Genomic DNA, 16,796 nt, shown 5'->3' with positions numbered 1-16,796 from the left:
ACACGCACACACGTCCAGACTGCAGCAGCGGGTGAATGGAGTCCTGGCAGTTGTATGTTTGGAATAAAAGCTGTCTGGTCCACAAAGAGCTATCTCCCTTTGTTTAGAGAGCCTTTAGTGATGTCGATGATTTGGTAGATGTCCAAGGCCTCACCTGTGAAAAGTTTGCACACATTATTTAGTATTCTGATTGTGTTCCTCAAGTTCACTTTATCAAAAAGCCTTCTTGCATTTCCAACCACAGTTTATATCTGTCTTTGTCTTGATTACATTAAAATAGTCATTTCTAATTTGGCTTATTTAGAAATTTGAAACTTATTTGATTTACTTCCTTTCAGGAATTCTCGTGATAAACAAGCTGTGCTGTTGATTTTCTTAAAATTCTTGAAGACTAACTGAATACTGTGTGGTCATGCTAAGAGGTGGATTTAATTACTTTCCATATACATTATTGTATTTTAAAGAGATGTTTAGTCCAACTTTTGTAAGGTGTTGTTTTAAAACAAATTGGTCTGTACACGAGCATTTTTGTAGCTTTAAGTGCTAGAGCTAAATTGCATGTTCTTGCGTCTGAATTTGTTACATTTAGATTTTGTAATGAGACAAGCTGTCCTGTCTTTCCTGTGCACTTTGTATAAGAAACATTTGTATAATAAATATACTACTCTTAATGTTGGAAGAAGGCTGGTGATGGTGTGCAGAACTCACCAGGCGGTAGACCATACTTTCGTTCCACACCTGTGGGGTTAGAGGGAGTCACACAGTCCATGTTGACCTCCTTCCTCAAACACTGATCAATGTCAACTGCACTGAAGAAGGCTACAGACTGGGGAAGGTCCTGCATGCCTAAAGCATGAGCAAACATACTCCTGCAGGAAGAGAAACACAGTAACCATCCATTATAGAGCACACAGTTTGTCAGTGAGAATATACGGTCAGCTAAGAGCACACCTTGTAAGGAGGTTTGTGATTTGAAGTGCCAGAGCTGCTCGGTAACAGTCTTCACTGCGGACCAGGTACCGCACCTCATCATGGATGCTGATGCAGAAGCGGCCATCAATGTTATACTCCTCAATGAGCCACTTCATGACCACCAACATCAGATGGAGGTAGTCCACTGCAGAGCTCTGAACCACCCAGTTCACTCTGCTGGTGATAAACTGAAAGGAGACATTAATGAAGAGTTTATTTTGCCATTTAGAGCACTCTGACTGACCTCTTGAGTAATGCATTGGTCGTTTGTTGTATTGGCAAAACATGCATATCCCTTTAAATACTCAGATTAAATCATATATATATATATTATACTCCTGTTGCCAGCTTTAGTCAATCACCTCATCTTTAACCGCATTGGGCTCCAGTGCTCTGCTGATCCTGCAGCCTAGAACAGGAGTGGCCGGGTTCTTTGAATGGGCTATACTCTCCAGCTTATTGAACATGTCCGACTCAGTACCTCCAGCCCACAGACGCTTCCCAACAATATCCCATCTTTTCCGTCGAGAACTGAGATGGTGTCAGGAGCACAAAAAAAGCAAAATTAAAGAGGAGAGCACCTGAGAGGAGGATATTCAGGGACAGTAAATGGGTTATTGCAAGCCAGGCACTTGTGAATGTTTGTATTTTGCGTTCTCACGATTGTGAAGCCACTCTAGTGATCCTCCGCAATTCTTGGAGGGAGACGCTTCCATCTTCCTCCCGCTCCACATCTATACCCAGTTCATTCACCAGCCACTCGCCGTCCTCTGACAAATGATATCTGACAAATACAAACACCTGTCTTTTTATAGCAGATTACCACCTTAAACATTGTGCAGTAGAACAAAAACAGAAGAAAACCATTAATCAACATATAAACATTACCTGATGCTGCTGAAGTGAAGCAGAGCAAAGTTACGCAGGTTTAATTAGAGACACAGTTAAGTGTTTTGCAACTTTGCAAAATTTTTAAAAGTTTAAATGTCTTCAATATTGAACAGCAGAAATGAGGCTTTCTTGTCGGAAGTCAAATTTAAATTAAAAAAAACAAAAAACAGCGGCCGACAGCGCTGTACATAACGGTAGACTTGTGCGTAATAAGCAAGCGAATAATGCAGAAAACAGATTTTTAGATAAGAAACTGTTCTTGAAGTGCACTGAGAGAGAGAGAGCTGTGCACGAAGTGTCATTTTACCGTGGCGGAAGCAAAACAGCAAAAGTAAGAGGGAATACATGACGATGTTTATGTGAAGCGAAATGTGAAGCGTAGTTTGGATCTTCTTTTGCTGCTGGTTCAGTCAAATTTGGTTGGAGAGAGACAAAGCCTACAGCTCCAGAATCTACCGCAAAAAAAACCCACGTAAACACAATGCACGGACCCACCGACGCATCAGAATCTGTGAGCTGTCGGCATGACGGCGTGTACGTACAGTCGGGTGAGAAAGCCAAAATCTCACTGATTCTTATCCGTCGGCGGTTCCGCACTTTGTGTTTAGGTCTTCATGCTGAATCCGTGTACCTGCTCTCATTTGCGTTTTTAGCTGTTTGGTGGTTGTCAAAATTTTGTGAGGTTTAACCTGAGATTCTGGCGTTTCGGACAAAATAAATTTATATTTAAGAATCAATTCAGGATTTTAATGAATCGTTATCGCGTTATTCAAGCTAGAATCGAGTTTAATCGGAAAACTGATGATCAAAACCCACCCCTACGTTGAACTTACCTGCGTATACCTTTTGTTAGGGCATACATCTGTCTGGCCTTACTGGCAGCTTCTGTCTGACTGAGGCGGTGGTTGAACTGCATGAGCAACCTCTCAGCAAAGGGCTGCCCTGCGCCATATATGCGTCCATAGTTAAACACCTTTGCGTGCTCTCGGCTGATGCCCACAGTATCAGCGGTACGGCTGTGCAGGTCAGTGCCTTCACTCTTTTTTCCCTGGAGGGTCATCCAGCCAAATGCTGTACAACCTAAACCACAGAGAGACATATGCAGCATTATCATTAAAGGAAGACACATAACAAAGTCTCCTTCTGTAGATTTCTTTAGAACCAAACCTGTCATACCGTGCATGCCTGCAAAGTGAGCCTCTCCAAGCACTGCGGCAATCCACAACTCTTGTGAATCTACATCTGCTCCTATCAGGTGATATCCAGGTGGTACCTGCACCATGGCCTTTAGCTCACTGCCTACCCGATCCCGCTGTTGACACAGAATAAAGCCCATACAGAATTGCTCTAGTGTCTGGTCAGTATTTTCAGACTTATCCAGATTAGCGTGTCGGCTCTGCTTCTTACCCGTGCATTACTGGCAGTCAACCACGTCGGCTCCACAGCTCTACGTGTTACCGTTCCAGCAGTAACGACCTGAGGTAATATGGCACCATACTGGCCCTCCTCATCAAAATCTTTGTGTCTTTGGGGAAATGTTACATTCATTACCCTCATTACTTTATCTCTAATCAATCAATCTTTTCTTTTTTTAAAAATATTAGACAAACCTGCTGACAGAACGGGGAAGCTCTACTTTTCTGAGCCACAGCACCATCTGAGAACTACGAGAAGACCTTTTAGCATTACTAAAGTTTATTTGTTATTGAATTACTTTGATTAACTCTGATGGGAGTACCTTATACGTTTATGGGCATTCCTCCAGAAAGACATCATTTTGTTGATTTCCAGAGCTCGTGTTGCATTGGTGCCACCTCTTCCTGCTCTCAGAGTGCCATCCTCCATCTTGGACAGGAAGTCCTTGGAGAACGGACTGCCGACATTGTTGTGATTGCCATCCTTTAAACACAAATAATTGGTCACAAGGTAAAAATAGCTTGGTGGAACAACACTGTGCCTATGATATATATTAATAATATAAATTCACCTTATGAGGTAATTTGAAAAACCAGCAACCTGGTATATCGACATCATTGTAGGGGCCGTTTCCATGGTGATAATGGCAATGACTCCCCTCTTTCATATAATGTGGATCTGTAGACTATTGTTGGTAAAGAATACAAAGTATGTTATAAACAAATCATAGTGAAACACTAAACCTGACACGATAGGTGTAATTTAAACTTACAAGCCTGTGCACTCACCCTGTTTTTGTTCTTCTCTGCACTTTTTCTCATTCTGAGGGCGTTTTCCTCCATCTGGCTTTCCAGGGAACTTAATTCCTCCACCTATACATGACAATAAGAAAAAAACATTATTAAGGTAGATGTGTTATCCGTTCAGAGCACGTAGCCCCGATGAATCAACTCCAACCGCAATCACATGTATTACTGTTGATACTGAAGAAAAGGTCTAAATTTGATGAAAGATTTTTGCAAATTCTAACAGTCTGTAGTGCATGTGGTATCTGTTTGAAGCATGTTGCAATATTCTATGCAAAATTCTCCAAACATGATGGTATATTATGTACCTTTGTCCACACCGTGCTGTCTGTTAACATGAGGTCATCTGAAGGGATTGAGTCCAGATAGTCCGGTCGCTCCTTGCTATGCTGCTCACAGTACTCTTTGTACACACTTTCAATAGCTCTGTGAAAAACAACAAAACTTTAATACACTGTTAAAAATCTCCAGCCATCAATGATCGTCCTGCTAAGATCAGGTCATGATGTGAAAGCACCCTGCCATGTTTTTACTTTGAGAGCAGTATGTGATTCACCTGTGGGGACACACGGGCCCGGCGTTTTCCTCCTGGGAATCAAGGTTATCCCTGCGTCCAGGTACCAGATACCCCCACCCGTGTTTCTCTGTGTAATGCAAGGGGAAACCATCCCAAGTCAAACCCATCAGTTTAGGTGTCAGTCGCATTTGCAGGCTGATCAGACTGGCTCCAGGTGACCAGCTGTCGTCAGACATCTTCTCACACAGCTTACGATACCACCTAAAGAAGAAAACGAGGAAAAAGAACTGACTTACACCATCAGTGGGAAACAGAACTGGAAATGGCTCCGTGGTGTGTGTGAGAGCGATCTTACCCTGGATGTGCAGGTAGATGCTGCCTTCTCTTTGGAAGTCGATTCACTGTTTCTTTTAGGTTCTCAACAGCTAGCCGGCTGGGGCGAGGGCCTTCCATCTCTTCTTCAGATGGTGGACCTGGGTCTAATATAACACAACTGAATTATCTCTGTTACTTTATTAATAGTCTGTGTGCACTGTAGATATTAGGGGTGCAACGATACTCGTATCGATATTGAACCGTTCGATACAGTGCTTTCGGTTCGGTATGCATATATATGAACAATACAAAATTTGTAATTTATTTTATCAACTTTCCTTCTGACGATGCTGTCTGTGTTGAGCGCTCAGTGAATCTGCGTTCGACTACTCCGCCTAGGCTGCACTGTCGAGTGCAGATCCACTGAGCGTTCAACACAGACAGCATTGTCAGAAGGAAGAGCGCAGGGCAAGCGTTTGGAATTATTTTGGTTTTCATGTGACGTATGACCCTGAAGGTAAGCGCGTCATGGACTAAAGTAAAACAGTATGTTGGATGTGCCACGCAATGCTCAATTACATGGGTGGGAACTAGTGTGTTAGCGCAGTTAGCTCGTTAACGTGTTGGCCGTCTAGCCCCACGCAGGGGTAGCTCATTAACGGAGATTTGCCGTGTTGTGGCGTTAACGTCATTTCAACGAGATTAACGCTGACAGCACTAGTGGGAACACAACGAATATGACTGCACATTTACGCCGACATCATCCTAGTGCAAAGACAAGTGGAAGCACAAAAAACAACAAGCATGCATGCTACAAACTTTACCGAGTCATTTAGACCGCCGTTAGCACATGATTCTCCTTATGGGGACCTGATATGTTTAATATTGTGGCGAGCTCAGACAAGGAGGAGACGGAGGTATCGTTTGGTCTTGCTTCCCGTGAGCTAGCCAGGGAGCACAGCGTTTATTGACATCTGCAGAAGAACACTGCCGCTAGCTAACTGCTCAGCGCAGCAACCGCACAGCAACAACAACAACAACACACAGGGCGCCCTCTGACCCCGGAAGGACACACCGTCGCAGCGAGAGCGCGTCACCCGTCACTATGGCAACATAAACAAAACATAACTGTACAAACAGAACCCCGAACAGCCCTGACCCGCTACACAGCCCCCACCTAAGGGGTCAGTCGTCCCCGACGACCCCATTGCCCCACACAAAGTCCTGCAAATGTCCAGGTGCCTTCTTTTGGCGCACCGGCCGGTCACGACCGGCGGGGGGAAAGTCACTCGGGTCAGAACATGGGGTGCCACCATCATCCCACTTCTGACACCAATGTGGCGAGCTCAGACAACGAGGAGACGGATGTGTCGTTTGGTCTTGCTTCCCGTGAGCTAGCCAGGGAGCACAGCCGTTTATTGACATCTGCAGAAGAACACTGCCGCTAGCTAACTGCTCAGCGCGGCAACCGCACAACAACAACAACAACACACAGGGCGCCCTCTGACCCCGGAAGGACACACCGTCGCAGCGAGAGCGCGTCACCCGTCACTATGGCAACATAAACAAAACATAACTGTACAAACAGAACCCCGAACAGCCCTGACCCGCTACAATATGCTGCTGAGAATATAGCCCAGAAGAAGCGTATAGTATAGCTTTTATTTTGGAAAGAGCCATTTCTCTGTAATAAACTCTCTTTTCCAAAGATGAGTGATTCCTCAATCAGATACAGGTGTTACCGCGCCAGATCCGCGGCCCCGAACCGTAATAAGGAAACCTCTGGCAGTTACTTGAAGGTTCCGTAACTGACTCGTAGCCGGCAACAGCTTACTATACAGGTCAACTCCGCTAGCAAAAAGATCGAAGGAGGCGTAGGAAACTGCTTCACCGAACTTTATTTCTTCTCTAAGGCACGAACACCGCGTACAGTGGGCTGAAACAGTTTACTCACAGCGAGCATCGCCGACACAACTCTGGCTGTCGAGGGAGTTATTATATTCCTTTTATTTATTTTCTTTTCGTCTCTTCTGTAGCTAACCGTTACTTTTCCCCTTCTCCGCTCTCTCTCTTTACACACACACCAGGCAGTCCCGCTACACACATCCCGAATACATTTCCCATCAGGCTTCATCCTTAAAGGGCCATGCCTGTAACACAGGGCTTGCAAAATCGCTAGCCCGACGTCCCGGGGCTAGCGATTTTTCCAGTCGTACTACCAAAATCTATCTCTGCCCTGCCCGTCGGGCTATTGTAGGAAGGAAAATTATATGTCAATGCTTTTGCATTCTTTCGGAAATGTAGCTGGGTAATTATGTCATTGGCATCGGTGAGCCACTGTCAATATGTGACATATTGAAATCGCGTTTGAATTTGCGCTTGTTTTTTGCTTTCACTTTACAAATGTCCAGGTGCCTTCTTTTGGCGCACCGGCCGGTCACGACCGGCGGGGGAAAAGTCACTCGGGTCAGAACATGGGGTGCCACCATCATCCCACTTCTGACACCAATGTGGCGAGCTCAGACAACGAGGAGACGGATGTGTCGTTTGGTCTTGCTTCCCGTGAGCTAGCCAGGGAGCACAGCCGTTTATTGACATCTGCAGAAGAACACTGCCGCTAGCTAACTGCTCAGCGCAGCAACCGCACAGCAACAACAACAACACACAGGGCGCCCTCTGACCCCGGAAGGACACACCGTCGCAGCGAGAGCGCGTCACCCGTCACTATGGCAACATAAACAAAACATAACTGTACAAACAGAACCCCGAACAGCCCTGACCCGCTACACAGCCCCCACCTAAGGGGTCAGTCGTCCCCGACGACCCCATTGCCCCACACAAAGTCCTGCAAATGTCCAGGTGCCTTCTTTTGGCGCACCGGCCGGTCACGACCGGCGGGGGGAAAGTCACTCGGGTCAGAACATGGGGTGCCACCATCATCCCACTTCTGACACCAATGTGGCGAGCTCAGACAACGAGGAGACGGATGTGTCGTTTGGTCTTGCTTCCCGTGAGCTAGCCAGGGAGCACAGCCGTTTATTGACATCTGCAGAAGAACACTGCCGCTAGCTAACTGCTCAGCGCGGCAACCGCACAACAACAACAACAACACACAGGGCGCCCTCTGACCCCGGAAGGACACACCGTCGCAGCGAGAGCGCGTCACCCGTCACTATGGCAACATAAACAAAACATAACTGTACAAACAGAACCCCGAACAGCCCTGACCCGCTACAATATGCTGCTGAGAATATAGCCCAGAAGAAGCGTATAGTATAGCTTTTATTTTGGAAAGAGCCATTTCTCTGTAATAAACTCTCTTTTCCAAAGATGAGTGATTCCTCAATCAGATACAGGGCTTGCAAAATCGCTAGCCCGATGTCCCGGGGCTAGCGATTTTTTTCAGTCGGGCTACCAAAATCTATCTCTGCCCTGCCCGTCGGGCTATTGTAGGAAGGAAAAATATATGTCAATGCTTTTGCATTCTTTCGGAAATGTAGCTGGGTAATTATGTCATTGGCATCGGTGAGCCACTGTCAATATATGACATATTGAAATCGCGTTTGAATTTGCGCTTGTTTTTTGCTTTCACTTTGCAATCGCGCGAACTGTGTATAGAGAGCGACAGCACTGATTGGTGAGTGATGATAATTTGCGCACCAATTCCTCTGACATCGTCTTATCAATCGTTAGCTTACTATGCAAACATGACAAGTGAAATCTCCCGCAGCAAGCTTAAACATATGAGAGGTTGATCGCGCAGAGAATCGCTGACCGTTATGCGTGTGTGTGTAAAAGCAGCAGGATATATATTTTAGTTCTGCTGAGCCAAATAAGAGAGGTCAGGGTGAAGAAGTGACAGCCAAAGAAAAGTTTACCACAAAACGGAAAAGTTATGACAAATCAGACTATAAGGCAAAAAGAAAGTGCAGCTTTATGGTTTCATGGACAAAAGAATTTCTGTGGCTGCAATATGACGAGCTATATAACCGGGGCTGCACATAAGTGGTCCGCAGGTGCGCATTCGCTGTCAAAAAAACCCCCAAAAACGCGCACAAGATATGAAGTTGCAACGCGTGTTTGCATACATAAGATTTTCTGGAGGAGGACAGACATTTGTTTAAAACTCTTAAAGATGTCGAAGAAGCTCCTTTAAGCAATTACTTTGGTGTTCTCTACCTCCAAAGAAATGTCAGAAGGAGTCCGAACCACAAAAGAAGCGCGTATTCTCGGAAAAGTGGTTGCAGGAGGTGAGCTGGCTTCAAACAAATGATGAACGCACAGAGATGTGGTGCAGAATGTGCCGTGAAAATCCCACTCTAGCGGACAAAAACAGTGCTTTTTATATGGACGCAAACGCGTCTTGCAACTTCTTATCTGGTGCGCGCGTCTTTTATTTTGACAGCGAATGCGCACATGCGGACCACTTATGTGCACCCGTGTAAATAACATAATGTTCTGCCGGGTGTGTTGTTGGTTTTCTCTCGATTTCTGAGTCGACAAGCGCCTTTGTTACTGGGACCAGTCATTTTAAGAAAGGCCCCCATTAGAAGCCATGAGAAATGCAAGAAATGCATTATTGCTCAGTCTGCAATATCTTTCCCAGAACAAACACCAATTGCAAATAACATACTAAAAACAAACCTGAAAAATCTGTTTAGAACAGCGTACTATGTTGCAAAGAGTGAACTACCACTGGCAAAATTTAGCAGTCTTTGCAAACTTCAAAAAGCAAATGGCCTAGATCTTGGTTCCACTTGTTTCTTACCCGTGACTTCAGCGGAAATTTCAAATTCAGGATCTGACACAGACTGATTCATGTCCTACACAGTTCTTACAAGTTCATAGAAATTTCTGTTCAATTAGAACCAAGTATTTGAGTTGATGATTGTAATTTTTATACATGTTGTAATTTGTTTTTCAACAATTTTTTGATTGATGTTTTGTTTCCTTTACAATATTATACATTAAAGTATAATATTGTAAAGGAAACAAAACATAAATCAAAAAATTGCTCTCTTTTTTATTCGGGCTACTTACATTTATTTTGGGCTACCAAAAACTGAAGAGTCCCTGCCCGAAGGGCTACCAGGGATTTTGAAATTTTGAGAGCCCTGAGATATATTTATTTTTTTAATTACTTTTGTTTCAGCAACATTAAATTTAAAAACTGTACTTTTGAGTTAAAATATATATTTATAATTTTAATAAATGACAAATTAAAAAGGCATGAACATTTTTTTTGTATCGAAAAAATATCGAACCGTGACACCAAAGTATCGAACCGAACCGAACTGTGAATTTTGTGTATCGTTGCACCCCTAGTAGATATATCATACCAATTACACAAATATTCTGAATTAGTGTCTGAGCTCAGACCTTCCTCCCAGTCTGGAAGAGGAGTGGCGATTTGTTTGTCATCTGCTTTTTTGGAGCCTTTCTTCTTGCTGGCTGTAACTTTCTTCTGCTTGAACTCCTGCACGTCCCAATCAAGATCCCAAAGCCAGGGGTCTTCTTTGTATCTTAGTATAAACACACAAACCTTATGCAGTGTAAATGCTTTTAAAAGAACCTTCAAAGCTTGACATAAATCAGTGCTGGTCTCACCTGTCATTCTCCAGAAGCTGACATGCATCATCCGCTAGAATCATTAGAGACTTCTTCATCTCTCTCTGAAGCTCTTCATAAACATCTTGAGAATCTTCCAGGTATCGCCCCCAGTTTTGATTGACAGGAAGGTAGCTCACACCCATCTCCAGCATCCCTGCAAGCGTCACTGGATGAGGGCACCTTATAAAAACACAGCAGAGACAACACAATTATACAATGCTGTGTTGTGTACATTTGTACACAGAAGATAAAGATGACTATAAAATAGCTTTGGGTTGGGATTTGCTGACCTCTCCATGAAGAGGGGCAGCTGCTCTGTGAAGACCTCATGTGTGGCCTTAACGTCAAGGGCGCAGTATTGCATTAACTCCTGTAGGTGTCAGCAAAATCACATTTATTTTGCCTAAGTGTCCATTCAGGCCAAATGCAAGATCTAACAAATGGTTCACATTAATCAGACACACATTTTGCCACATATCTGACCTGGAAATTGTTTCTGACATCCGTCATGCTCCCCTTCACAAAGGTCTCTCTGGCTTCTTTCTGCAGTGGCGGCCCTCCCACATACAGAGCATGGACATCAGCCAGGTTGTTAATGCTGCTAATATTCACCCAGTCCCAGGAGCCGATCTGTGCACACAACATCATGTCACACTTATGCCAAGAGCCTTCCAAATACCAAATGATAGCCTCAAAATATTACGTAGGTGAACTGTAGTAGAAAAGGACAAACCATTGGGCCCTCGTGTTTCTTCCCAGCTTTCTTAATGTGTTCCTTGACCTCCTGAAGACCCCTCTTTTTACCCAACTTACTGGCCATCCACAGTGTGCGCTGGAAGCCGGTTAGCCCTGAAATGGCCATGTGAAGGCTCATGGTGTCCATGAAGCGCACCTTTGAACCCTTATGGAAGCGAATACAAACATACAAAAGCTACTGGGCATTATAGTGATTCATACAAAAAGAAGTGACCAAAGGATTTTATAAAGTGAGGAGTAAAAACGACATGTGAGGAATAGGATGTAAACCTTTAATAGGTACTGCTCCTTAATGTGAGCCCGGTCAAAGCTGACATTGTGGCCCACAATCAGTCTCTCCTTCCATTTACCCCCTGGAGGGCGAGCAGAGTTGAAAGGTGTCTCTAGCGGAATGAGATCAGCAAGGGTCAGGTGGTTTGACCAGGAGTATCGCTCTTCAATCAGACGCTTACTGCACCATGAGTACCTAGAAAAATAGGACACAGAGATCACTGAGGCACGTACCAGTTATCTTTAAAACTTTTTATTGTTAGCAATTGTTGAATGGAAGACACAATGTTTTAAGTATGAAACAACTACAACAACATAAGAATAAAGCAAATGAATGGATTGTTCTATACAACCCTGTCCCATTTTTGCTCATTTCTTACCAGTTGGTTGGAGAAACAGCAACAGCCAGAGTGGGACACTGTCCCTCTGTTGTGCACACCTCCACATCAAACACGAGAGCTGACTCATCTGGAAAATCTACTTTCTGACTCTCCCCAGTGGGCCCATAGCGTGTCCAGCCGACCTCCCAGCTCCATTCCTGAGGCATGGGTGGTAGATCTGCCAGTTTCAGCTTGGTGGCAGCCTCAAGGTAGGGAAGGCTCTGTGTCTGGGCCAAGTGACAGAAGTGCTCGTCAATGTCATTGCCATACATTTTGGGGAGTTTCAGGTCGACATCGGGCAACAGTGAGGTGTCCTTTCCCCACAGCTGGTGTTTCTGTAAGTGCCTTATGCTGCGCTGTACAGCCTCCTCTCTGTATTCTGGCTCCAGCCCTCGAAAGATCTGTTCGTGAAGACCTTTTGACAGCATCTGGATGTTAAGGGGGTTCAGGCGGGTTTGTGTGGAGTCCTCGCCCTGAAGTATGTGAGGCTTGGTGGAGCAGAAGCCACGTAGACTCATCCATTGTAAAGAGATACGAGTCCTCTTCAGAGGACAGCGTAACACATGCAGCATCACCTTATGTGGACTTCTCACTCGAGCTGGAAGACATTGATTCAAAACTTAATTGACATGACACTGATCAATCGTGATAAGACAGCGTGACGGAGGCAAACTGAGACGTAATGCAGCTTTATCTAGGCACCACAGAGCCTCTATACACGATTAAATGTGTACTTTCCTACTGCTGAGTGTCTTACAGCCTTCTCTGTGGTTTTGTGAGCCTCTATTATCACTTGCTTGCACTTTGATATTTCACTCAGGTGTTACTAAAATGTGTATAAATTAACTAAACTTTTGCAATAATGCTGCTAGACACAGATGAAACGTGAACTACGTAGCTAATTCTATCATTTTACCCACCGAATGATAAACGTAGAATGCTGGTTGCCTCACCTTTTCATATTATTGTAGCTGTTGCACTACCGACCCTTCAACGCATGTTTACTTGGCGAACACATGACGCTACGCTAACGTTTCAGTAATTTAGCAAAAGGCAGTTTTTAATCTAACTATGTTTTATTACAAAAGCAACCCAGCTGATCTGTTTTATCGTGTTATGTATCCGAAAACATATTTTTGAAATCATTACAGAATGAATTATAGCTACCTTAGCATTCCTTCTCGTGGGGTTGTATGCCTAAAGCCAAACAAATCGTTAGCGCCACCGTGCGGGCTGGATGACTTATTTTTCTAGCAGTGGTATGTCAGAAAGAACTGATTGAATGAGCACAGCGGACAGCGATTCGATTACGTAGCATGGATAGCGCTAGAATATTCATTTTAAAAAGTGCTATACACGAATATCACAGGGACTATGAAGAAAATGTTAAAAATGCAAAATACTGATAATGAGATCGCAATATGGGCCGCGTGGCCTAATGGATAAGGCGTCTGACTTCGGATCAGAAGATTGCAGGTTCGAGTCCTGCCGCGGTCGTATATTTTTGTTTGTTTTGTTCATTCGGAATTGCTATTTTAATTGAAGTGTAGCGTAGTTGTCAAAATGTATCGGAAAAACACAAAATATGTAAGGTATGTGAAGAATCAAAGATATTTTAAGCCCAGTTTCCTGATGTGGATTTAAAAAAGTAGCCAGTGTCGCTGTCGGTCTTATTTCACTGCAACACCTGGCTCGTTTCAGTGTTCAAATACAGCCATGCAAAACTGGTATTTGCTTGGTAGATTTTGATTTGTACATATCTCAGATCACGGTGCCAGTGGAGATCTTTTTTGATTATTGTCCTTGTCGAGATTGTATTACAAACCCTCGGGTGATTTAAACAGTTTTTAGCAGACGATGGCGGATGCAACTGAGGATGTCGAGCTGGACTTTGCAGCTGACGAGCAGGAGAGGGCGCGGAGAAGCGCAGTCATAAGGTGCACTGCAGGAAATATCAACACAACAGCTGTTTTATCTTCCATAGTGTCTTTTCAGCTTTGCATTATTAGGTTTTTTGTTTTTTTGAAAACTTGTTGAGCAAAAAAAAAAAAAAAAAAGCTGGTGCAAATCCCTGGACAGATGGAAAGATCACTGGTACATCTCAGGGCCAACATAGAGACAGGAAACAGTTGACACTCTTACATGATCTAATACTTATTTGTCTTTCCTGAACAGGTTTACTCTTAAAGTTAACTCCATTCTGGGAGAGTGAATGTTGAGTAGCTTCTCCTCAGCTCTGTTGAGAATCATTAAAGCGATGGTTAGGACTTCCAGCCAATCAATCAATCAATCAATCAATTGAAATAGACTATTATGGATTTTAAAATAATATGGTTTTCATCAGTACCCATTTTCAGTTGTATCAACTCTAAAATCAGGAGATTAACTAGGCTAACTAATTATTTTCTTCTTCTATTGTCTCTTTTTTTTTGCCATAATTTTCAGGTAACCTATTTGAAAACAGCGTAGTAAAACTGGAAATTCTTTTTTGGTGTGCCACCCCAATATTTTTATTATGGCCACCCCATGAAGCAATTCTGGAGGTGCCCCTGGTCTTCTCATTTGGCAAACTCTAATTTCAGGATTTCAGAGGGTAGAAACATAGTCGACACCTGTTTTTAATCCCGTCCAGCATGTAACGAAAACAGATATTTTCTGTATGCAGTTGTACTTTGGGGGCTGTGTAGCTGATAGAGCTTTAGTTTAAATATAAATCACTAGCTGTTAGAGTACCAGGCATAAAAGTATCAGTTCAGACTATAACAGAACTCATGCCTGGACTCTTCAACACTCAGCTCATTGAGCACATTACAAGTGGACATGAATATGGCAGAAAAATGTGGATAAGCATGCGGAGTGCGCTTTTTACGATGCCATAAAACTAATGTGGAACAGTCTAAAATTTTAGATCAGCAGTAAGTGGTAGAAGAAGGCCTAAATGACCAGAGGAACACCTTCCCACCCGATAAAGGTGATCATGTAACTGGATTCATGAGCTGTCTAAGTACCTAAAATGATGCTTCCAAAGCATACATCCATTTCATCCTGAGGGATCATCAGTGGATACCTCAGTTATGGATCTGAATCTCTTTGCTTGATTTAAGGAAAACAGCTCTGAAGTCATAGAAATCACTAGTAGTGGAAGTTTTTTGTGAAGGTTGAAAAGGCTAAATCTACACAAACAAGTGGTGTCAGAAAAACTACTGGAAACATTAACTGGAGATCACAAAGGTCAAAGCAAATAAATACTAAATTGAAACTGGAGGTGGGATAATGTTTACAGACCTTCTATTCACAGAATAAAACCTATCCTGCAGGTTAACTCATTTTGCATGCACACTATCATTTTATGTTTCCATACATGCTCACCTGTATCTGTTTGAAAGCTATCTGCTGACACATCAGGCTTCTCATTTCCAATCCCTACAATTTTAGACACCCCATGGCCTCCTTTTTCCATTTGTTCTTCCGAGTGGTTGCCATCGTTGTCTATCTGCTGTGTGAGTGGATCAGCAAGAGCTTTGCGTCCTGTTTTCTCCTGATCATAGCTCTGCTCTCGTTTGACTTTTGGTCTGTGAAGGTAAGACATCAAACAGTTTGTGTGATCTAGTTACTTTTCTGTGGCTTTCTTTAACTTTGCAGGATTTAATTGCTCACGCTTGTTTTCAGAATGTGACCGGCCGTCTGCTGGTGGGGCTGCGCTGGTGGAATCAGATTGACGAGGATGGAAAGAGCCTCTGGGTATTTGAGGCCAAAAAAGTAAGAGGGTGTTTTGTGCATTTTGAGCAATAAAAATTAGCGATTTTGATGTGTTAACCCTATAGTGTTTGCTTTCTTATCTGTGTGTATAAGTCCCGGAATAGTAACACTGGAACTGAAGCAGAGGAAAGGATATTCTGGCTGGGCCTTATCATCTGTCCTCTCATCTGGACTTTCTTCTTCTTCACCTCCCTCTTCTCTCTGAAGATTAAATGGCTGGTGAGACTCCCTTTGCTTGCTTTTCTGCATATGTGCTAGATTGCATATTGTCTCTCTCAGACTCATCTGTCTGCCTTCCTCAGTCTGTGGTGGTAGCTAGCATTTCCCTCCAAGCTGCTAACCTTTATGGCTACCTACGCTGCAAGGCAGGCGGGCAGGATGGCCATCCTCCAGACAACCGCTCTTTCACGGGACAGCAGCTCCCCCAGCGTGTGAGTGACTGGCTGCATCATGTAGCATCTGCTGTTGTTCTGTTAACATGCCATTTCACATTAATTTTATGAAGTGCATCTATTTTTTTTCTGTCTTTCAGCCAGATATCATCTTTGGAATATTATAATGCCCCCCCCAACAACACACACACACACTTGTAAGCTGCCTCTTCCCCAAGATTTCCACTTTCCACAGACCGCATGTTCCCAAATGGCTTTGTGTGCTATGTTGAGCTCCGTTTAATGCTGTGAACTGTTTATTGCACATCCTGTCTGTGGATTGGTGTTGCTATGCTTAATAAAAGATTAATCCATATTACAGTTATTGCTCATGATTTAACACCACACCTCAAAGACTGTCACAAGGTAGGCCAAGGCGCATCAGGGTGAACCAAATCAAACTTTTTTATTAATGTTTTTCACACATAACCTATTGGATTTTTGCATTACTAATAAATATTTAATGCATATATACATAATTTACACTGGCCATTATCAGCCAGTTTTAATAGACTGTCTTTTTTTTTAGGCTCAGTGTGCTTGGTCTTTGCATAGGTCAACAAAGTATTTTGAAAAATAAATGACCGTAAAATTTGGAAGGAAACTGAAATGCAGAGGGAGTTAGAGTGAAATCAATTATTGAGAGAGGTTGAGTTAACATTATTTGCTGTAA

General features: G+C 43.4%; 2 protein-coding genes and 1 non-coding gene across 3 annotated transcripts; 2 read left to right on the top strand and 1 right to left on the bottom strand.

The window, feature by feature from the left end:
* Positions 1-4: 4 nt before the first annotated feature.
* polg (polymerase (DNA directed), gamma) lies at positions 5-13,133 on the bottom strand. The gene is made up of 23 exons (XM_085357305.1): positions 13,101-13,133; positions 11,934-12,531; positions 11,554-11,749; positions 11,261-11,428; positions 11,011-11,157; positions 10,818-10,897; positions 10,525-10,707; positions 10,297-10,439; positions 4,958-5,081; positions 4,642-4,863; positions 4,394-4,511; positions 4,068-4,151; positions 3,851-3,964; positions 3,602-3,762; positions 3,474-3,527; positions 3,271-3,388; positions 3,040-3,175; positions 2,697-2,943; positions 1,634-1,756; positions 1,335-1,503; positions 952-1,160; positions 709-869; positions 5-154 (listed from the first exon to the last, which is right to left on the bottom strand). Exons 2-23 carry the CDS (start codon positions 12,503-12,505, stop codon positions 90-92), a joined length of 3,594 nt encoding a protein of 1,197 aa, XP_085213431.1. The 5' UTR covers positions 12,506-12,531; positions 13,101-13,133; the 3' UTR covers positions 5-89.
* A 224-nt stretch (positions 13,134-13,357) lies between these two features.
* On the top strand, positions 13,358-13,430 carry trnar-ucg (transfer RNA arginine (anticodon UCG)). Its single transcript has one exon. It is a non-coding gene; the product is annotated as a tRNA-Arg (tRNA).
* A 360-nt stretch (positions 13,431-13,790) lies between these two features.
* Positions 13,791-16,251, top strand: LOC146627685 (Golgi apparatus membrane protein TVP23 homolog A-like). The gene is made up of 6 exons (XM_085357303.1): positions 13,791-13,870; positions 15,369-15,513; positions 15,603-15,692; positions 15,786-15,911; positions 15,995-16,123; positions 16,225-16,251. The coding sequence occupies exons 1-6, from the start codon at positions 13,791-13,793 to the stop codon at positions 16,249-16,251; spliced, it is 597 nt and encodes a 198-aa protein (XP_085213429.1).
* Positions 16,252-16,796: the final 545 nt, after the last annotated feature.

This window comes from Diplotaxodon limnothrissa, linkage group LG7 (genome assembly GCF_057381915.1).
Source record: "Diplotaxodon limnothrissa isolate DT_005_m linkage group LG7, D_limnothrissa_male_GT1.1, whole genome shotgun sequence".
Taxonomy (NCBI): Eukaryota; Metazoa; Chordata; class Actinopteri; order Cichliformes; family Cichlidae; genus Diplotaxodon; species Diplotaxodon limnothrissa.
The sequence above is the reverse complement of the archived record's forward strand: the minus strand, read 5'-3'. Positions and strand labels throughout refer to the sequence as shown.

What these genes read in the sequence shown, in the direction of transcription:
- LOC146627685 (XM_085357303.1), top strand. Translation starts at nt 13,791, where the DNA reads ATGGCGGATGCAACTGAGGATGTCGAGCTGGACTTTGCAGCTGACGAG. An exon ending in CGGAGAAGCGCAGTCATAAG is followed by an intron (nt 13,871 to 15,368) that starts GTGCACTGCAGG and finishes CTACAATTTTAG; the next exon opens with ACACCCCATGGCCTCCTTTT. An exon ending in GGGTATTTGAGGCCAAAAAA is followed by an intron (nt 15,693 to 15,785) that starts GTAAGAGGGTGT and finishes TGTGTGTATAAG; the next exon opens with TCCCGGAATAGTAACACTGG.
- polg (XM_085357305.1), bottom strand. Translation starts at nt 12,505, where the DNA reads ATGCTGCATGTGTTACGCTGTCCTCTGAAGAGGACTCGTATCTCTTTA. An exon ending in CAGAGAAGAACAAAAACAGG is followed by an intron (nt 3,965 to 4,067) that starts GTGAGTGCACAG and finishes TACCAACAATAG; the next exon opens with TCTACAGATCCACATTATAT. An exon ending in CCAATGCGGTTAAAGATGAG is followed by an intron (nt 1,161 to 1,334) that starts GTGATTGACTAA and finishes GTCTCCTTTCAG; the next exon opens with TTTATCACCAGCAGAGTGAA.